The following is a 21,571-nucleotide window of genomic DNA, read 5'->3' as shown; positions in this document are numbered from 1 at the left end:
TTGCAATTCCTTCCGTTAGAAGCAAGATAGGCAAAGAAGCAGATTTTGAAAATCTTGAAGCCAGGAAAGTAAAATGATAATAAAGTATAATTTATGATAAATTACAACTAAACACACTTATACTAGAGTATATTAAATTCTGAGTTTGGTATAAATAAAATACACTTAATGTTGTGAGTTTTAATACACCTATTTTTAAAATGTTTTAGTGTTTTCAATAGTTTTTCAACTACTTTAATGCTCTGGAAAAAAATTAACCTTTAAAATATACATAAAACACGCATATGGGGCACACCTTTCCTTTTGCCTCAAACTCCATTATGGCTCGGTACGGTGCTGGTTTATATTTAAAATCTGGATATTTTGTACAACATGGTTTTTTTTGCATTCATTTGGATGTTTTCCCCAAAACACTATTGCATGAAAATATGATTTATCTTGATGACTGAGTTTTTTGGCACCCACTTAATTTTGCATTCAAAGTCAGTGCCTCACTCTCCTTGCCCCATTCTCAGACCTGCTATAAGTCATCCATATTTGGCTAGGGTGTGGCAGGGTCTCACACCCAGCCCTTGGTGGCGGTGGGGAGGGAGGGCGGGGGGGGGGTACACATACACCTTCTCTTGTCGTGTTTCACAATCTAACCACCAATGTTTCAATCACTCATTTCATCCCGCTTCCTCTTGTATTTTTTCTTAATTGCTTTACCCAATATCATGGCAACATCACCCCTGCAAAGTTTTTGTTGCTGTAAATCATTCTGTATGATACTATGATGGTGGATACACGTCATTATACATTTGTCCAAACCCATAGAACGTACAGCACCAAGAGTGAACCCTGACCTCAGCTAAGAACTGGCAGTGATCATGATGTATCCATGCAGCCTTCGATTGTTACACATGCACCATGCTGGTGGGGGATGTTGATGGTGAGGGAGACTGTGTCTGTGGTGGGGAAAGGGGTATATGGGAAATCTCTGCACCGTCCTCTCAATTTTGCTCTGAACTAAAACTGCTCTAAAACTAAAATCTATTTACAAAAAGCACAATGTCACTCACATTCTACACTCTAATGCCTCTCCAGGAACCAGGGGAAAGTGCCAGCCACCAGGAAACAAAGGATCTGTCAGGATTGAATGAGAAAATGCCCGGGTGGTTCTGGGGTCCTGGCCTCCTGAGGACCAGGCCACTATCCTCTCTCACCTTTCTTGTCTGACAAGCTCACAGCCAGAATCTCCCAAGTGGTGATGGAGTCTTTCAAAAACACGTTCATGAGCTTCGTGGAGATTCTGGATTGGGGAGGGGAGGCATTAGAAGATACCTAGCAGGGTGGAGGGGGAGAGCTGGTAGGGAGGGGCCCCAAGGGACAGGGTTGGAGGGGGGGGCTGGTGGGTGGGCACGTGTAGGTAGCCCCAACTCTTCTAGGCTAGGTTGTGTGATTCCACAATGATTCCAGAAAAGAGGGGGCATTGAGGTGCATGCAAACTCAATGTCCAGTCTGGGGTGATGATCGGGGCTGGCCTGGGGGTGGGCTGAAGTAGGAGCATCCCAGCCTTACCCATTTTTGTCTGCGACTTTAAGGTCCTCAACAATGGTCCACAGCCAGCTCTCTGGGAACTGGCTTCGGGAAATGATGTCCTCCTCCGGGATTATTTCATCATCCAGGTCACCTGCCGGGGGGGGGGGGGGGGGGGGTGGGGGTGGGGGGGTGGGGGGTGGGGGGTGGGGGTGGGGGTGGGTGGGAGTTAAAACAGACCCACTTTCCCCGCCTTCCCCTTTTAGATATTTATCTCTATAATACCCTGGAGGGATTCCTAGCAGCGACACACCCAGGGTCACGTGATCACTTCCGGGGACCCTAGGCACATTTGCCTCTGGGGGCTCCTTTCTCCATAAAAAAAAATTAAATATCATATTTGACAATTCTGTGGGTAGAAAGGTGAAAATAAGCCAGACTGAACTGGATGGATTTTTTTTTTCCCATCTTTGATTTTCAAGGGAACGAAAACATTTGCATGAATGAGCCTCTAAAAGCATCATTGGCCCTCAAGCACCATGCCTGCTGTGTCTGATGGTTAAGTCCATCCTGAAAGCAACGGGGTGAGTTGAGAGGTTCCCCAGACTTGATGGAGATTGCTGAAGAGATGGTGGCCTTTAAAAGCCAGCTTGACCCCGTCAGCACGAAGCCGGGCTGGAATAGAGTTCAACCCTGGCTGGGCTTTCCTCAAAAAATGATGAACAGATTTTAATTTGGCTCTGGGTCTGCCTAACGACAAAGTACGTGGAATTCCATAGATGCCCAAATCCACCCATACTCTGGAATAATCCATCAAAGTGCCCTTGGGGTACTAACTTTTAACCAACCCTCTGTCTCATCCCAATTGGCTAAAGAAATGACACAATGCTGGGAAAAAACAAACAAAAAACCACCTATGGGGCTTCCCTGGTGGCGCAGTGGTTGAGAGTCCGCCTGCCAATGCAGGGGACACGGGTTCGAGCCCTGGTCTGGGAAGATCCCACATGCCGCGGAGCGGCCGGGCCCATAAGCCACAACTACTGAGCCTGCGCATCTGGAGCCTGTGCTCAGCAACAGGAGGGCCTGCAATAGTGAGAGGCCCGCACACCGCGATGAAGAGTGGCCCCCACTTGCCGCAACTAGAGAAAGCCCTCGCACAGAAACGAAGACCCAACACAGCCATAAACGAATAAATAAATAAATAAATAAATAAATAAAAATTAAAAACAAAACAAAACAAAACACCCATGTGTGTAAATTACACCCCAGTAAATCAGAAGTTTTGTCCAAATTTCCTCTTTGCGAAAGAAAAGTCTTGGGTCACTGGAGCAGGGAGCACCATGTCTAGTTATTGCAATTTGCAAAGAGACTGAAGGTAGAAGTCTTTGTTCATGTGTGTTGGGAATCTTTGTGTCTTTGGAGGGGGGGAGGGTTGGAGGAGTTGCTAGCTTTCCAGATAAAGGAATTTAGACCTATTTGACCACTTTGGCAATGGCTGCCTTTGAGAGGTGCCTGCAAACATTCAGTTTTGACAAAGCCCATCCTGGCAGAAAAGTCCTTCTCTTAATTAAGACATATTAAAAGATGTTTAAAAAAAGGGGGGATCAGTTCACACCGGGGTCCTCTGCCTCTCAGCCGATGGCAGTGGGGACTCTTGTTAATTCAGTAAATGCCACTTTGTGGTGGAGACCATTCTGGTTTTGCTTGAAATGGGCTTCTAAGAGAATTTTCTCTTGGCTTTGCTTAAGACTGACTTGGCCGGAGATATAAAGTTTCAAGTGTGTACATCCAGAACTGAATGAATGAATGAATGAATAAACATTGATTAGACATAAATTAGGCACCTCTCTTTGGAAGGCAACATTAATTAGTTTTCTTTGGTAAAGGCAAGGCTAGAACCCATCTTAGTCTTCCCATTGGCAACTAGTGTGACCAGCCCTATCATCTAGAACGTTCCCTCAGACCATGGATGTCCTGGGCACTGCTAAGGTCAAACTTCAGAGTGACAGGGCCAGGGCCAGGATGATCCTCCCAGGCAGGAAATTCCTTTGCCTCAGGATGAGCCTCCCAGGCAAGGGAAGAAGGACCTAGTCCCCCACTGGACTGGGTCCTTCTTCCCTCAGACCTGAATCACCTAGCTCCTCATCTGAAGGCTTCTTTCCTCCTCAGACAGGCGCCTCCTCTCTCCTCGGACAAGCACCTCCCCCCTTGGAAGGCACCTCCCCCCTTGGACAGGCACCTCCTTCCCCCTTGGACAGGCACCTCCTCCCCCCTTGGACAGGCACCTCCTTCCCCCTTGGACAGGCACCTCCTTCCCCCTTGGACAGGCACCTCCTCCCCCCTTGGACAGGCACCTCCTCCCCCTTGGACAGGGGCCTCCTCCCCCCTTGGACAGGCACCTCCTCCCCACTTGGACAGGCACCTCCTCCCCCCTTGGACAGGCACCTCCTCCCCCCTTGGACAGGCACCTCCTCCCCCCTTGGACAGGCACCTCCTCCCCCCTTGGACAGGCACCTCCTCCCCACTTGGACAGGCACCTCCTCCCCCCTTGGACAGGCACCTCCTCCCCCCTTGGACAGGCACCTCCTCCCCCCTTGGACAGGCACCTCCTCCCCCCTTGGACAGGCACCTCCTTCCCCCTTGGACAGGCACCTCCTCCCCCCTTCGACAGGCACCTCCTCCCCCCTTGGACAGGCACCTCCTCCCCCCTTGGACAGGCACCTCCTCCCCCCTTGGACAGGCACCTCCTCCCCCCTTGGAAAGGCACCTCCTCCCCCCTTGGACAGGCACCTCCTCCCCCCTTGGACAGGCACCTCCTCCCCCCTTGGACAGGCACCTCCTTCCCCCTTGGACAGGCACCTCCTCCCCCCTTGGACAGGCACCTCCTCCCCCCTTGGACAGGCACCTCCTCCCCCCTTGGACAGGCACCTCCTCCCCCCTTGGACAGGCACCTCCTCCCCCCTTGGACAGGCACCTCCTCCCCCCTTGGACAGGCACCTCCTCCCCCCTTGGACAGGCACCTCCTCCCCCCTTGGACAGGCACCTCCTCCCCCCTTGGACAGGCACCTCCTCCCCCCTTGGACAGGCACCTCCTCCCCCCTTGGACAGGCACCTCCCCCCTTGGACAGGCACCTCCTCCCCCCTTGGACAGGCACCTCCTCCCCCCTTGGACAGGCACCTCCTCCCCCCTTGGACAGGCACCTCCTCCCCCCTTGGACAGGCACCTCCTTCCCCCTTGGACAGGCACCTCCTCCCCCCTTGGACAGGCACCTCCTCCCCCCTTGGACAGGCACCTCCTCCCCCCTTGGACAGGCACCTCCTCCCCCCTTGGACAGGCACCTCCTCCCCCCTTGGACAGGCACCTCCCCCCTTGGACAGGCACCTCCTCCCCCCTTGGACAGGCACCTCCTCCCCCCTTGGACAGGCACCTCCTCCCCCCTTGGACAGGCACCTCCTTCCCCCTTGGACAGGCACCTCCTCCCCCCTTGGACAGGCACCTCTTCCCCCCTTGGACAGGCACCTCCACCCCCCTTGGACAGGCACCTCCTCCCCCCTTGGACAGGCACCTCCTCCCCCCTTGGACAGGCACCTCCTCCCCCCTTGGACAGGCACCTCCTCCCCCCTTGGACAGGCACCTCCTTCCCCCTTGGACAGGCACCTCCTCCCCCTTGGACAGGCACCTCCTCCCCCCTTGGACAGGCACCTCCAACCCCCTTGGACAGGCACCTCCTCCCCCTTGGACAGGCACCTCCTCCCCCCTTGGACAGGCACCTCCAACCCCCTTGGACAGGCACCTCCTCCCCCCTTGGACAGGCACCTCCTCCCCCCTTGGACAGGCACCTCCTCCCCCCTTGGACAGGCACCTCCAACCCCCTTGGACAGGCACCTCCTCCCCCTTGGACAGGCACCTCCTCCCCCCTTGGACAGGCACCTCCAACCCCCTTGGACAGGCACCTCCTTCCCCCTTGGACAGGCACCTCCTCCCCCTTGGACAGGCACCTCCTCCCCCCTTGGACAGGCACCTCCTCCCCCCTTGGACAGGCACCTCCTCCCCCCTTGGACAGGCACCTCCTCCCCCCTTGGACAGGCACCTCCTCCCCCTTGGACAGGCACCTCCACCCCCCTTGGACAGGCACCTCCCCCCTTGGACAGGCACCTCCTCCCCCCTTGGACAGGCACCTCCACCCCCCTTGGACAGGCACCTCCTCCCCCCTTGGACAGGCACCTCCTCCCCCCTTGGACAGGCACCTCCTCCCCCCTTGGACAGGCACCTCTTCCCCCCTTGGACAGGCACCTCCTCCCTTGGACAGGCACCTCCCCCCTTGGACAGGCACCTCCTCCCCCCTTGGACAGGCACCTCCTCCCCCCTTGGACAGGCACCTCCTCCCCCCTTGGACAGGCACCTCCTCCCCCCTTGGACAGGCACCTCTTCCCCCCTTGGACAGGCACCTCCTCCTCCCTTGGACAGGCACCTCCTCCCCCCTTGGACAGGCACCTCCTCCCCCCTTGGACAGGCACCTCCTCCCCCCTTGGACAGGCACCTCCCCCCTTGGACAGGCACCTCCTCCCCCCTTGGACAGGCACCTCCTCCCCCCTTGGACAGGCACCTCCCCCCTTGGACAGGCACCTCCTCCCCCCTTGGACAGGCACCTCCTCCCCCCTTGGACAGGCACCTCCTCCCCCTTGGACAGGCACCTCCTCCCCCTTGGACAGGCACCTCCTCCCCCCTTGGACAGGCACCTCCTCCCCCCTTGGACAGGCACCTCCCCCCTTGGACAGGCACCTCCTTCCCCCTTGGACAGGCACCTCCTCCCCCCTTGGACAGGCACCTCCTCCCCCTTGGACAGGCACCTCCTCCCCCTTGGACAGGCACCTCCCCCCTTGGACAGGCACCTCCTCCCCCCTTGGACAGGCACCTCCCCCCCCTTGGACAGCGGCCTCCCCCCTGCTGCCGGACTCACTCCTGGCCAGCTCCAGGGTCCCGTCGCGGCTGTGCTGCAGCCGCAGCTGGGCGATGTATTCGCAGCAGTCCAGGAAGGCCTTCACGCATGCGTCGCCTTGTAGGATGAACTGGGCCCGGCGCTGGCACGGGAACTTCATGAGGTTGTCCCGCATACCGTCCTCACAGCACTTGCGCAGCTCCTTGTTGTACTGACCCACTGTGGGAGCACAGATCCCCCGCCCCGCGCGCCCTCAGCCCGGGCCTCGAAGCAGGAGGCCCTCAGGACAGACCCCAGGGAGAACTTCCCCATGGCCAGGTCCTCCCCCTCCCTCTCCGTCTGGGATCCCGTAGGGGCTGGATCTCGGGTGGGAAGTGGTGGGCGAGCGCCGAAGGAGGGCTCCCACCTTTATCCATCCTCTTTTCCATGAGCTGCACCGAGCGGCGTCGGCGGGCGGCTGGTTTCGGGCACTGAGGATCTAAAGGCGGGTGGACCAGGAATCAGATGGGTTAGGCACCTACTGTGTGTCCTTGGTTTCCTCCCCACAGTAGTCCCCCGTGAGGTCGGGGTGTTATTGCTCCCATTTGACAGATGCAGAAACTGAGGCTCCGAAAGAAGTAATTTGCTAGATGGTGGTGGAGGCGGGACTTTGATACCCCCACCCCCATCCCAGAGCGCTGCCCTTAACCTGTTCTCAGTATCTGGGAGGTGGAGGCCCTGTCCCTCCCTAGCCCTGCTGCTGGCTGCATCCTCACCTGTCCTCTGGGCGGTCTGTAGGCCTTTGCTGGTCTTGAGGGCCAGCCCTGCATCCGTGAAGACGCCGGCATAGTCACTTCCACTGCCTGGGGTGCAGCCAATGTCTGCCTTCTCCACTATGTCCCAGATCTGCAGGGGGGAGTGGAGGCCGAGAGTGTGGCGAGATCGTGTCAGCCGTGCCTCCACCGACCGGCCAACACGTCCATCCAACCCCACCTCATCCATCCTCATCCTGGTCCCCAGGGTGGCCGGCCATGGTGGACCATCTGGAGTTAGACCTGGAGCTGTGTCCATCCCCGGGACCATCCCCAGCTTGGACCCTTGTCCATCCACATTCTCATCGTCAACTTGACTTCAACCCATCCCCGTATCTGCGTCCATTCAGACCTCTACACTCAACCCACACTCAAACCCATTTGTTCCCCCCAGCGCCATTCCCACCTTAACCCAACGCCATCTCCAAACCAACCTCTGTGACGCGGGGGCATACCTTACTCTGGGTCAATTTGTTCTTCTTATTCAGCACAAACACACCCTTGTCCACAGCCACCAGCCCCACTCGGGACCCCTGGTCAGCCTCGATCTTCAGGGTTATCTGTTGCCCAGGCCGATGGTGCCTCTCTTCCTTCCCGCCATTTTTCACCACCAGCTATGGTCAGGGGCAGGGTGGGGTAGGGGGAGGTTTGGAGGGGAGGGAGGGAGAAGTCAGCCCTGCAAGGCCCTGGTCTCTGGAAGCCAAAGACAAAGGAGGTCCTGGGCTGGACTGAAAGGAGAGAGAGAGGAAGGGAGGCAGGCAGAACCGGCATCAGGCAGAAAGTCAAGAAAAGAGAGAAAACCAGGAGCAAGAGAGATACTGAGTACAAGCTTCCAGTTACAAAATAAATGAGTCTTGGGGATGAAATGTACAGTGTGGGGAATATAGTCGATAACCACGTAGTATCTCTGTATGGTGACACACGGTCACTCACTAGACTCATCGTGGTGAACACTTTGAAACGTAGAGAAATATCGAATCACTATGTTGTATACCAGGAACTAACATAGTGATGTAGGTCAATTATACTTCACGACCATCAAACAGACTCAGAAAAAGAGATCAGATTTGTGGTTACCAGAGGTAAGGGGAGGGGGAATTGAACGAAGGTGGTTAAAAGGTACAAACTTCCAGTTGTAAGATGAATAAGTACCAGGGGTGTAATGTACAAGATGCAAATATATATAATTAACGCTGCTGTACGTTATATATGAAAGTCATTAGAGGAAACCCTGAGTTTTCACCACAAGGGAAAAGATTATTTTTTCTATTTCTTTAATTCTGTACCTCTGTGAGATGATGGACGATCACTCAACTTATTGTGGTGATCATTTCATGATGTACGTAAGTCAAATCATTATGTTCTACATCTTAAACTTAGCGCTGTATGTCAATGACATCTCAATAAAACTGGAAGAAAAAAAGATACTGAGACTGAAACAGAAAGGGAAGAAAAGAAGAAGAGTGAGGCAGGAACCCTGCAAATGGGGGAGAGGAACAGATTCAGAAGGTTGGAGAGAGGGTTTCCCTGGTGGCGCAGTGGTTAAGAATCCACCTGCCAATGCAGGGGACACAGGTTCGAGCCCTGGTCCGGGAAGATCCCACATGCCACGGAGCAACTAAGCCCGTGGGCCACAACTACTGAAGCCCACGCGCCTAAAGCCCATGCTCCGCAACAAGAGAAGCCACCGCAATGAGAAGCCCGTGCACCGCAACGAAGAGTAGCCCCCGCTCGCCGCAACTAGAGAAAAGCCTGAGCGCAGCAACGAAGCCCCAACATGGCCAGAATAAATAAATAAATAATAAGATAAAATAAATTTAAAAATTTTAAAAAAGAGTTGGAGAGAGACAGAGCCAGAGGGCCCAAGATGGGAAAAGCGACAGCCAGGTGGAGAGTCCCCAGATGGGCACAGAGAGATGCCACAAAGCTTACCGTGCCCACACATGAGTCCCTGACGTCCACCCATACGGAGTCGGCCACCACCTCCCTCTGGCCGTTGCTGTTGATCAGCGTGTAATAGGCTACCAGGCGGAAGGAAGGGATGAAGTCCGTTGTGATGGTCATGGGCAACACCACCAGGTCCTGGCCGGGCTCTCGCACCTGCCGCCCCACCTTCAACAGCTTCCCCTTGTTCATGACCTGGGGAGAACAGGTTGGTATAAGTATCGGAAAGGTAAGAGGGAGGATGCGGTGGGGGGGGGGGGGGGGAGCCAGGATGGCGGAGGAGGGCTCCCGGGGGTGCTGGGGGTTCTAGGAAGCCACAGACCAAGTAAGTGTAGTAGCGGATCTTGGCTTGGTGGCTGGGGTCCGTGCGCAGGTGGAAGTTGACATTGAGAGTCTCCCCAGGCTTGAGCTCCACTCGGGGCACAGAGAGGTGTAGGTAGTTGTTGGAGTTGTCCTGGGTGTTGTAGGGTAGGGCCTGCATGGTCCTGCTCGCCTGTCGTGCCGCTGGGATATTCTCCTTCTGTGTGCGTACCTGGGTAAGGAAAGACGGATGCATGCTGGCCCCCCAGAGGTGTCCACACCCATATCCCTGGGACCAGGGAATATGGTATTTTAGGTGGCAAGAGAGACTTTGCAGATGAGATTAGGTTAAGGACCTTGAGGAAATGGGGAGGAGATGGGATCATCCAGGTGAGCCCAATGCCATTGCAAGGGTCCTTATAAGACATCTAGGCAGAAGGTAGGACCCTGCTGTGCAGATGAGAACCCTTCTATGCATGCAAACTACTATATATATATAGGATGGATAAACACCAAGGTCGTCCTGTATAGCTCAGGGAACTATATACAATATCCTGTGATAAACCATAATGGGAAAGAATATGAAAAAGAAGGTATATACATATATATATATATATATATATACAGTTATATATATATATTCAGTCATATATATATATAACTGAATCACTTTGCTGTACAGCAGAAATTAACACAACGTTGTAAATCAACTGTACTTCAATAAAATAAAGTAAAAAAAAGAGCCCTTCTATGTAAATGAAAACATCTCTCTGTGGATGGTACATCCCTTTATGCAAATGAAAGGACCCCCCTGTATGCCCAGGACAGGATCCCTTTGTGCAAATGTCAGGACCCTGCTCTACAAAATCAAGCCCCCTGTCTCCGGGTGCGGGGTCGCAAGGCTGGCCTGGACTCACGGTGATGGTCATGGGCTGCCGGTTGTTGAGTGTGTTGATGCTTAGCTTGGCCACACCGTCCTCCTGGGTCAGGGACTGCACGTTGCTGCCCTGGGTCACTACCGGGATGTGGCGGGCAGGGGAGCCGTCGGGGTTCGTCACGAACACCTGTGGGTGCAGGCCAGGTGGAGGGGGTTCAGGCAGACCCAGAGGCATGGCCGTGCTCAGGAGCAGTGGAGGGGGGTTGCAGCCCCGCCCTGGGTCTCACCATGAGGTCGAAGGGCATGGCGGGTTTGAAGAACTTGGGGGTCTTGGTGAAGTGGATCTGGTAGGGGGAGGTCACGATGGGGATCCCGGTATGCTCTGCCTCCACCATGTCGCTGCCTGAGGGGGGCCAATCGTGAGGCTGGGCTCCTGGGCCACCCCTCAGGACCAGGCCTCCCCCGCTCAGATTGGACTCTGCCTTCATACTGGGCCTCTTTCCTTGGACTGCATCTCCCCCATAAACTGGATCCCACCTTCATTCTGAACATCCACCCTCAGACCAGGCCTCCCCTCTCAGACTGGGTCTTGTGCCGCAGACTGGGTCATCCCTGTCAGACTGGACCCTGCCTTCCTTCTGGGCCTCCCGTCTCAGACTGGACCGTACGGTGGTGCTGGGCCTCTGCCCTCAGCCTGGCCTCACCTGAGTGCAGGATGACGGTGACGGACACATATAAGGACTTGCCCACTAGGGCAGCGGCTTGGGAGGGCTGTACCCCATTCAGCAAGACCCGTCGTTGCAGTTTGGCCTCCCCGTTACCGTCAGTGATCTGGGGGAGACAGTGAAGGCTCAGCGGAGGTGGGGGGCTGGGGAGGGGGGCTCAGGTGAGGGAGGGGCGCTGATGGGGACAGGAGAGATGTGTTCAGAGTGGAGGAGACTTCGAGGGGGCCTCTGTTAGGTACCGGAACACGGGTGAGGGAGTGGGCCAATGAAATCCTCCGGTCACCATCCTGGACTCCAAAGATGACGAAAGCTGTCCCGTCCACATTCTCCCCATACAAGAATCTGTGAGGCGGGGAGAGTCTCAGATTCTCCCCTCCTTAAAAAGATGAGTCTTCCTCCAAACTTCGGTTGGCTGTGGCTGAACCCCTCCCCCTAGCTGGTCCCTCCCCTGGCCACCTCCCCTGTCCCTCACCTGGCAATGATGTTGACCTTCAGGCCATCTGGGTCATCGATGTAGTAGAATTTCTCTTCAGGCTCCACTTGGACCTCAAAACTGGGCAGCACTGGGGGAACAGATCGTGGTGGGGAGTGAGCCAGCATTGGGCCCAGAATTATGTGCTCCCCGCTCCTTCCCCACGCCCCACCCACGGCTCCTGGCTCCCTGCTCCTCTTACCGTACTCCTTCACCTCAAACTCAGCAGAGAAGACCTGCTGCGGAGAATCTTCGTAGTGGGCTTTGATCTTCCACTGCCCCATGCTGTGGCGAAAGCAGGCTAGAGATCTGACCAGACCTAGCAGCCCCCCACTCCCTCTCCTGGGGTAGGGGAGCCCTGAACCCCCTCCTGGAGGGCCTGACATACTTGACCAGCTCTGGGATGTTCCAAGACAAGGCCAAGATGCCAAACTGGTTGTGAGAAGACAGGGAGTCCCGCTTGATGAGAATGCCATCGGGGGTCTGTGGGGAGACAGGGAGAGAAATGGCTCTTCAGAGACCAGGCTTAGCCCTTTGGCTCTCCCCTCCCTCTCTGTGTCTGGACACTCTGTGTCATGTCTACAAGGGCAATGGTTAAGAACATGCACCTGAACCAGTCAGCCTGGGTTCAAATCCCCACTGTGCCACTTACAAGCTGTGTGACGTGAGCAAGTTACCTAACCTCTCTGTGCTCAGTGTGCACATCTAGAAAATGGAGATAATTATAGCTCCTATGTCACTGGTTTGGGATATGTTAATATAGGCAAGAGCTCATGGTGATCAGTGTCTCTCTGAAGACTAATAAAAACTAGCATTTATCACCTACTTTTAGTAGGTGCAGGACCCTGCACTAAGCATTTGATTTGTATAAATCACACATAATTGCCCACATTCTCCTTTTTTGACCTAAAGCATAGCAATGTCGCGTGGCTTGACCTAATACACATATGATTTTATTTGTTGCCAACAACAGGAGACATCACATAGAAATCTGGTGTTCTGGCTTCTCTTGGAAATTGGGGTAATTGTGGATAACGTGCTCCTGTTGGCACAAGGTGACATTTCATGGGAGCCGGGCAGCTCTGTGCCTTTAGAGGAGGTGTGTGCTGTGTTCTCTGTTCCCCGCAGATCCCACAATCCCTAAGGCCAGCTCACAGCCTTCAGAACCTGGTCCCTGTTAGGTTTGTGTGATCTCAGTACATACTCACCAAGATCCCATGAGGCGCACATGCTCCATTCCTTCCCTTCCTTCTCTCTCCCTTCCTCCTACACTTGTTTTTCCCTGCCCATCACTCCCTGCTTCTTTCTCGCCTCTCCTTCCCTCTCTCCCTTCTTCCAGTAAGTTTTTATTTACCCTACTACCTGCCAAGCGTGGTGTCAACAGATAATCCCTTTCCGTTTGGAATTTAGGTTCAATGGATGTTGGGGGAAGGTGCAATTAACAAATGAATAAATCCAATTTAGAAGATGCTAAAGGGAGATGGCCGGGAAGGGAAAATAAGAGTGGAGGAAGGGAAAATGAGAGTGGAGTGTGTGTGTGCATGTGTGTGTGTGTGGGGGGCATTGGGGGGTGGGGGAGAGAGGGGGTGTTGCGATTTTATGGGGCGCTCAGAGAGGTCTCACTGTAGAACTGGGACACTGGTGATATTTGAGCAAAGACTTGAAGGAGGTGATGGAGCAAGCTGTGTGGAAATTTGGAGGAAGAGGGTTTTTTGGGTAGGGGGAATAGCCTGTGCAAAGGTCCTGGGGCAGACTGTGCCTGGGTTGTTGGAGGAACAGTGAGGAGGCCCGTGTGGCTGGAGCAGAGTGAGCGAGGGGGAGACAGGGAGGAGGTGAGGGCAGGGAGGAGACGTGGTAGGTAGGCCGGGCCTAGTGGGCAGCGGGGAGGACTTGGGCTTTTACCCTGAGGGAGGTGGGAGCCCTGGAGCGCTGCGGGCAGAGGAGGGGTGCTCACAAGCGCCCTCTGGCTGCACTAGCCGGAACAGACTACATAGAATTAGCGTCTGTCATTATCCCAATCTTCAGATGAGGAAACGGAGACTTGGAAAGGTGAAGTGACCTGCCCAGAGTCAAACAGTGACCAGGGGTTTATCGGGACCCAGAATCCCCGGGCGCAAGCATCTCTCCACGTAGTCTCCCTGGGTCCCCGCCCCGTCTCCCCATCTGTGTGCCTCTACATATTTCTTTGCCTTTAGGTCTCTGCTGCGGGGCCTTTGCCGGTGTCTTCTTTCTCTGTTTCTATCTCTTTGTCTCTCCCCGAGTCTCTGCCCCGGGTAGGTCTGGGGCCCCGGTTGGCTGGTACCTCAATGCTGACGATAACTGTCTGGCCCACGGGCAGCAGCTTGTGGTCAACGGTGAAGATCCGATAGAGGACTGAGACGAGGCGGGAGAGAAAGGGAGAGCTGGGTGAGGCCCTGCCCCTCCCCCCAGCCCTGCCCCCGGCCCTCTCCAGCCACCCCCAGACCCTTACCCGTGGAGCCTGGGGTGTAGATGGTCTTGTCCGTCTGGATGAAGAGGTACCCGCTCTGAAGGCTGATCAGCACCACCTTCTCCACCAGGACGTTCCCAAAGTCCGCCTGGACAGTCACGAATTTGTGCCCCGTGTCTGATTTTAACTCCTTGCTGGCCGGGATCTGGGCATGAACCAGGGGATTATTAGGCATGTGCTCTAGGGCCCCTTGCCTTTGGCTGGATCCACACCTACCCCTCTTCACAACAGAGCCTGCCCATCACTTCTGGTCTCCCTTGTTTGCCCAGGTTTGGGGAAAAAAAGGGTACTTGGAGAGAAGGCAAGGGCAAGAGAGGGGGTGGGAGTCAGAGGGAAGGATGGGCAGTGGGAATCAGACAGGGGGCTCAGAGGAGGGAGAGCTCAGAACGGGAAGGGGACTCCGAAAGAGGAGGAGACTCAGAGAGGGGAGGGGCTCTGAAAGGAGAGAGGGCTTAGAGGGGGAGGGGCTTGGAGGGGATGGGCTCAGAAATGGGGAGGGGCTCAGAGATGGTCCGGCTTGGAAGGGGGTGGAGTTGAGAGAGATAAGGGGGCTATGTATAGCACAGGGAACCCTGCTCAATATTATATAACAACCTAAATGGGAAAAGAATCTGAAAAAGAATATATACATGTATATGTATCACTGAATCACTTTGCTGTACACCTGAAATTATCACAACATTGTTAATCAACTAGACTCCAATATAAAACAAAAAGTTAAAAAAAAAAGGTGGAGGCACTTCAGAGAAAGCAATGGAAGAAGCAGCGGGAGGGGCTCAGAAAAGGGAGGGACTCAAAAGGGGCGGAGATTCAGAGAGGGGAGGGGTTCAGAATGGGGAGGAGACTCAGACAGAAGGGGCCGGGCTCAGAGTGGGTGGGGCTCAGAGAGGGAGGAGGGGCTCAGCAGGGGGAGCACTCAAAGAGGGGGTGGGGTGTCAGCGGGGCTGGGCTCCCGTGCGTGCCCACCTTTATGGTGACGGTGCCCAGGTAGCCATTGGCACTGTTCAGCTCGGTGTTTTCGCTGGACAGCACTTGTCTCTTGGCCGGGAAGTCGTGAACGGTGACGGCGACTGGTATATTCCCTTGCCCTTCGTGGGCCTCCAGCACCACCATCTCCTCGCTCTCCAGACGCAGGATGTTGGGGGTGATCATGGAATACCTGCCGGAGGGGAGCACAGGCCATGGAGCTGTCATGCCTGGAGCCCGAGATGCCAGCCCTATCCGGGTCAGCGCTCTGCCCCAACCCCTGGTCCCACAGGGAATCTGGTGACCGGCAGACAGCTCAGGGGCTTCAAATCCCATCAACTCCTGAACCTCCAAATCCAAACCACCAACTCTGGGAGCCCTAACCCCTAAATCTTTAAACACCCCAAGTCTCTAAACACTCAACCCTGGAACACCCTAAACTTCTCCCTAAACCTCTAGCACCCCAGACCTATAAATACAACCAACTCCACCTCCTCATTCACATACACCCATACGAAATCTCTAAACCCTTAAATCCTGAAACTACAAACTCCCAGATCCTATGAAGTCCAAACTTCCCGTCCACAGAAACACCCAACACCGCGCATGCGCCCTAAACCTGCAGGGACCTGTACCCGCAAATGCCCACTCCCATCTCAGAAGCAGCCTTGTTCGGTGTCGGGCTGTGACTACTCACATGGGGTCCCCCAGGGCCAGGGGGAGACTGGCCAGCAGCAGCAGCAGACCGGGACCCGAGGTGGGATGCATGGTGCCAGGACAGTGAAGGGACGGAGGGATGGAGGGACGGAGGGACGGAGGGACGGAGGGAGAAGGCGGGGAGGAGTGAGCAGAGCTTGCTGGAGGCTGCCTTTTATCTAGTTCCCGCCTTTCTCCCTCCTCAGCCCAGCCCTCCACTCCCCATGGGCTCCCCCCTCCCTGGTACTGCCCCAGATTTCTCAATACTATTTCCTAAGTTTTTCAGTCTGTGGGGCGGCATGAGCTTGGGGTAAGTAACCCGAGGGCATGTCCTCCTGCAACAGGAACACAACAGCCTCCTGCCCTGGGGTTCCTCAGGGTCAAGGCCAGCTGGTGAACAGGGATCTTTCCCTGTCACACCCACTTGGTAGTAGAGGAAAATTGAGGACAGAGGGGCACCCCCACCCCAGATATGTGGGCCTGATCCTCACTCAGTCCACTTTTGGCTGTGCATTTATTCACCAAACCCTCCCTGTGAGTTCATCTCTATGCTGGCAGCTGGAGTCCCACTTCTAGAATCTTCCATGCTGGGGTGGGGGACAGAGTCCAGCACCAAAGCTCCTAGCCCCATGGAGTGCCTTCCCCAGTAGAGAAGAACTCAGCTTCTTGGGGGGTCAGGGAAGGCTTCTTGGAGGAGGGGACATTTCAGCTGGGCTTTGAAGTATGTGTAGGAGTTCACCATCCAGGTGAGAATGTTTTCTAGGGCAAGGAGAGCCTGGAGCTCCCTTCACCTCCTCTCATCAAGAAGCCTGAGTAGTGGGACTTCCCTGGCGGTCCAGTGGATAAGACCCCGCACTTCCACTGCAGGGGTCACGGGTTCAAGCCCTGGTCGGGGAACTGAGATTCCCCCATGCCTCAAGGTGTGGCCAAAAAAAAAAAAAAAAAAAAAAAGAGGCCTGAGTGGCTATGATGGTTTATAAAAGTCATAATTGAGGGAAGTCCCATGGCTAGCTTTTGTGTTACATCAGCAACCTCTTAGGATATTATTATTATTATTTTAAAATGTATTTAACTTTTTGCATACTCATATGGTTCAGCATCTAAAAATAACCTTCCTCCTGCTCCTATTGCTAGCCATCAGGGTCTCAGACATGACCATGTAACCAAATCTTGTGTTTCTTTCCAGAGGTATCTTATGTGTTTACAAATGTTCACACGTTTTAAAAACAAATATCAGCAAGCTCTACACACTCTTTCCTTCTGGTCTCCCTGGGTTACACCTTGCTTTTTCATAAACAATATACCTTAGAGATTGTTTAATATCAGTGCTCAGAGAGCTTCCTTGTTCTTACAGGCAACTGCCTAGTATTACATTGTGTGGAAGTAACCAGACTGATGGACAGACAGACTTCCCATTGTTACAAAACCATGCTCTCTCCAGGGAGTAATCTTGAGCTTGCATTATTTCCCAGCTCTCACGATTATTAAGTGGTAAACTTTGGGCAACTTACTGATAACCACCTGAGCCTCAGTTTCCTCCTGTAAAGTAGGGTTATAACAGCAGCAACTTCAAAGTGTTCTTACCGCAATGAGAAGAGATTATTCTGGATCAAAGCCTGCGTGCAACAGTAATCTTGCTAGATATCGCTAAATTCCCCTCCATAATTATATTGATTTGCATACTTGCCGGCCCTGCACAAAATCGCCAATTTCCTCATGGCCTCCCCTTGAGGGCATATTGGCAAAACTTTGTATTTTTGCCTCAGTGTCATTTTAATTTGATTTGAAGTTGAGCATCTGGCGGAAGGGGGGAGAGTGAAGCCAGGTGTAGGAGGGGGATGGTGTGTTGATGGGGGATCCAGACCCCTGGAGGGCTGTTTTCCAAAGCTTCCTTGAAGGGGTTAACAGGGACCTCACTCTGATTTCCTGTAAACCATGCTATTTTCCTGGTCATGCCCCCATGCCCCAAGCAGGGGGAGGCGTGGAGCAATAGAACAAACCTGGCTTCTGTCTGCTTTGATTGCGACACCCTTTCTTTGGAAGAGGAGGAGGGTGAGGCAAACACCTGCTTACTCTCCAGATATGGGGTTCCACTTCTGAAACTGGGAAGGGGGCCACCTGCTAGGATCCCCCAAACCCCAATATTTATCTTCCTCCCCTTTCCCCCCGCCAAAATACCCACCCAGTCTCCTGGTTTCATTATATCCTTAAGCATTCAAGGTTGTGATTTTACAACGTTGAGAAGGAATTCCTGCTGGCCTCGGTCTCCCTGCAAGGCTGGCTGTTCCTACCCCAGAGCCTCTGTTAGTACATCTGAGCAATGGGACTGATGGTGGTTCCTGCTGTTTTGACAATTAAGGGAACACAGATGGCTTGGAGCCCTGGGCTTGGAGGGAAGGCTCAGGGCCATGGTGGTGGAGGTCTGGGAAGGGTCCTGCCCATGACCTCCAAGAATTGACCAGAGGGATGGAGGTGAAAATGAACCAAGGTCTCCTGGAAGAGGAGGAAACCAGAGGAATTCTTCCAGGCTTTGGACTGGGGAATGGACCTTTGCGCCCAGAAGTTTGGGAGGGGGATGGCGGGCAAGATAAGCCAGCAGGGGAGAAAGAGAAGGACGCATCCCCGGTGTGGACCGAGGGAGAGGGAGGCTGCTGGGCAGGGTCTAAGTGGGATATCTAGGAGACTTTTTTTTTGGCTGTGCCACTCTGCTTGCGGGATCTTAGTTCCCCGACCAGGGATCAAACCCAGGCCCCCGGCCCTGGAAATGCGGAGTCCTAACCACTGGACCGCCAGGGAATTCCCTCTAGGAAACTCATACCAACAAAGTATTTGTTATTTACCTGAAATTCAAATTTAACTGGGCATCCTGTATTTTGTCTGGCAACCCTAGCTGGGGTGCAGAGAGAGAATAAAGGGAAAAATGGGCATGATTTCTAGGTGGGGGGAGCCCAGGTGCCCCCTTCCCCTCCCCCGCACCTGCCTCAGTGCCGTTATCTCCCGGATGCATCCCATCCCCACCCTTTCCCCATACAGGCGCCGCCATGCCAGGGAGCAGCAGAGACCCCCCTCGCCCCCTCCCCCCGACCCCTGCCGGTTCCAGGATGGGTGCTATGCTGCTTTCTGGGAATCTTCCTCCAGGACCCAGAGCCAGGCCCTCCTTCCAGCACCGCCCCCCCCCCCACCTCCCCGCCCCACCAGCAGCCTGGACTTCCCCTTCTCTCCCAACTCATTACTCATTAACTTTTGGTTAACCTTGACCTGATTAAACCCATCCACTTGCCCTCTGGCTCCTTCCCCCCACCCCCTCACACAGCATAGCAGAGGCCTGGGCACCAGGGACCCTTTTTTGTTTTGGGCTGCGCCGCAGGGCTTGTGGGATCTTAGTTCCCCGACCAGGGATTGAACCCAGGGCACCGCAGTGAGAATGCAGAGTCCTAGCCACTGGACCGCCAGGGAATTCCAGGCCAGAGGTTTTGATTGCAGCTCTGCCTTCTCCCAGCTTCGATTCCTCATCTGTAAATTAGACATTCGCAACCGTGGAACCTCCCTCTGAGTCTTGGGGTGACAGCACGTGGCATCAGGCAAGCTGAGGCCAGTGGCCAGCACATGGCCAGCGCACAACGTACTTGAATTCTGCTCCTCCTCTCTCTTATTTCGGTGACAGTCCCTCCGGGCCTCCAAGCCAGAGTCCCCCCCCCCTTCCTCCCTCTCCCTCATCCCCTGTGAGCAGCCCTGTGACCCCTAGGCTGTCTCTCCCAACCCATCCTTTCTCTCCACCCCTAAGGCCCCAGCCTCCTTGCTGTAAACTCACCTCTGCCAGGTCATCTAGTCGACAGCAACTGGGGATTTTTTTTTTTCTAAAACACACCTTTGCATTCTTTCTATAAAATTATGATGCATGTTACAGGAATATGCGCTAATGACTGTGAACATGTCAGCTACAGCATCTTAACGATTTTATGCATTTAACTTTTTCCAAATGCCTTAGGTGCTATTACTATCCCCATTTTACAGATGAAGAAACTGAGGGCTTTGGCCACTTGCCCAAGATCCTCTAGCTGGTAAGAACTGAGATTTGAACCCGGCAGCTGGGCTCCAGAGTTTGTGCTCCTAAACTGTATGAGTTTCTGACTGCTGCTGTAACAGATGATCACAACCCTGGCGGCTTAAAACAATACATTTATTATACTGCAGTTCTGCAGGGCAGAAGTCTGAAACTGAGGTGTCAGTAGGGCTGTGTTCCTTCTGGAGGCTCTAGGGGAGAATCCGTTCCTGGGTTTTTCCAGCTTCTAGGGGCTGCCTGCATTCCTCGGCTAGTGGCCCTTTCTTCCATCTTCAAAGTGTATCACTCTAGCCTGTTTACAGCATCTCATTCTCTGATCCTGACCCTCCCGCCTCCCTCTTAAAAGGACCCTTGTAATGACAACGCACCCACTCGAATAATCCAGAATCATCCCTCATTCTAAGATCCTTAATTGAATCACACCTGCCAAGTGCCTCTTGTCATGTAAGGGAACATAGTCACAGGCTCTGGGGATTAGGGCGGGGACAACTTGGGAGAGCCATGACTCTGCCCACCCCAGCACGCACGTGGCGTAAAACACCATCCCTGTACTACCATGTCCCGCCCTGCTTTAAACTCTTCCTTGGCTCCCGTGGGCCCCAGCATCAAGTCCAAGTGTGTCTGCCTGCTTTTAGGCTTCTGCCAGCTGCCCTTGCCCTCCCACTGGCCAAGCCAGACCTGCAGTGGAGCTTGCAAGCTATACTGGGCATTGCCTTGCTGCATAATTTCCTCAGTCTGCAATGCCTTCCCACTTCCTTCTTTGTCTGGCTGGGCTATATATTCATCTGGGCCCTAGTTAGACACATTTCCGCTTGCAGGAAGCCTTGACCCCAGCCTGATTCCTTCCCCCTGGCCCATGCCTGTGGTGCCCACCAAGGAGTATTTTTCAGAGCTCCAAAATAGGTTCAGAGCGTTCTAGATAAAGAGTGAAGTGGGGCGGGGGAAGAAATACATCATGGGGGTCTGCCCACAGGTGTGTGTGCAGGTGTGTGTACAGGTGCATCTCTAATCTGAACTCCTCAAGGTTCAGAGAAATCCATGAAAGGCCAGGCTCTGTTGCAGGGCACTGTGCTGAGCCAGACTCCCATTATCATGTGTGATACTCAACTCTATGAGGTCCCTATTTTACATGCAAGGAAACAGAGAGGTTAAACCACTTAACAGAGTCACACAGCAAATGGGGGCAAGGTCAAGAGGCTTGGTGGCAGGGAGTCTAGGTGCAGAGGGGCAGTGCACGCAGTGGGAATGGGCAGCTCTGGAACCAGACTGCTGGTGTTTTTTTGAGTCCTGAGCCTTCTAACAACTTGTTTGCTGTGTTACCTTGGGCAAGTTACATAGCCTTTCTGTGCCTCATAAGCTTTTCAAGAGTTAAAGACCCTGGAAGGCTTAGAATAGGGTGTGGCATACAGCACTCACCCTGAGCCACTTGTGAGTCATCCAATCACCATTTGTTTCTCCCCTCCAGCCTTTGCACATGCTGTCCCCTCATCTGGGCCTGCGTCTTTCCCCACTCTCTCTGCTCACGTCTGATTCCCCAGGCTGGGGCAGGGCCCTGTGATGGAACCGTCTGGTGACACCTTGAGTGTTGGGACCGATGGGTCCTGGTCACTGCCCTGTCCTCAGGACCCGGCACAGGGTCCGGCACGCAGTGGTCGCTCAATTGACATTTACTGAATATGCAAAGCAATGGATACTGCAACCTCTCCCTGCCCCGTGCCCCCCACGGATCTCTCAATTTCAAACATAACCTCTGCATTAGCTCTCAACCCCCAGAAAGGCAAGAAACCGGGG

General features: G+C 54.2%; 1 protein-coding gene across 1 annotated transcript in view; it reads right to left on the bottom strand.

Annotated features, from left to right (window-relative positions):
* The window catches only part of C3 (complement C3), a 37,467-nt gene extending 21,607 nt beyond the window's left edge, over positions 1–15,860 (bottom strand). Inside the window, exons 1-19 of the mRNA XM_057541165.1 lie at positions 15,719–15,860; positions 15,022–15,214; positions 14,038–14,200; positions 13,870–13,940; positions 11,956–12,050; positions 11,770–11,852; positions 11,568–11,658; positions 11,335–11,437; positions 11,075–11,201; positions 10,658–10,773; positions 10,411–10,557; positions 9,516–9,725; positions 9,182–9,388; positions 7,705–7,863; positions 7,214–7,343; positions 6,865–6,936; positions 6,480–6,677; positions 1,561–1,672; positions 1,206–1,291 (exon numbers count right to left, since the gene is read on the bottom strand). Coding sequence (XP_057397148.1) covers positions 1,206–1,291; positions 1,561–1,672; positions 6,480–6,677; positions 6,865–6,936; positions 7,214–7,343; positions 7,705–7,863; positions 9,182–9,388; positions 9,516–9,725; positions 10,411–10,557; positions 10,658–10,773; positions 11,075–11,201; positions 11,335–11,437; positions 11,568–11,658; positions 11,770–11,852; positions 11,956–12,050; positions 13,870–13,940; positions 14,038–14,200; positions 15,022–15,214; positions 15,719–15,789 — 2,434 coding nt within the window. The 5' untranslated portion in view covers positions 15,790–15,860. The remainder of the gene's footprint in view (positions 1–1,205; positions 1,292–1,560; positions 1,673–6,479; positions 6,678–6,864; positions 6,937–7,213; positions 7,344–7,704; positions 7,864–9,181; positions 9,389–9,515; positions 9,726–10,410; positions 10,558–10,657; positions 10,774–11,074; positions 11,202–11,334; positions 11,438–11,567; positions 11,659–11,769; positions 11,853–11,955; positions 12,051–13,869; positions 13,941–14,037; positions 14,201–15,021; positions 15,215–15,718) is intronic.
* Between the last annotated feature and the right edge of the window lie 5,711 nt (positions 15,861–21,571).

Source organism: Balaenoptera acutorostrata, chromosome 2 (genome assembly GCF_949987535.1).
Source record: "Balaenoptera acutorostrata chromosome 2, mBalAcu1.1, whole genome shotgun sequence".
Classification (NCBI taxonomy): Eukaryota; Metazoa; Chordata; class Mammalia; order Artiodactyla; family Balaenopteridae; genus Balaenoptera; species Balaenoptera acutorostrata.
This window is presented reverse-complemented; position numbering and strand designations above follow the sequence as displayed.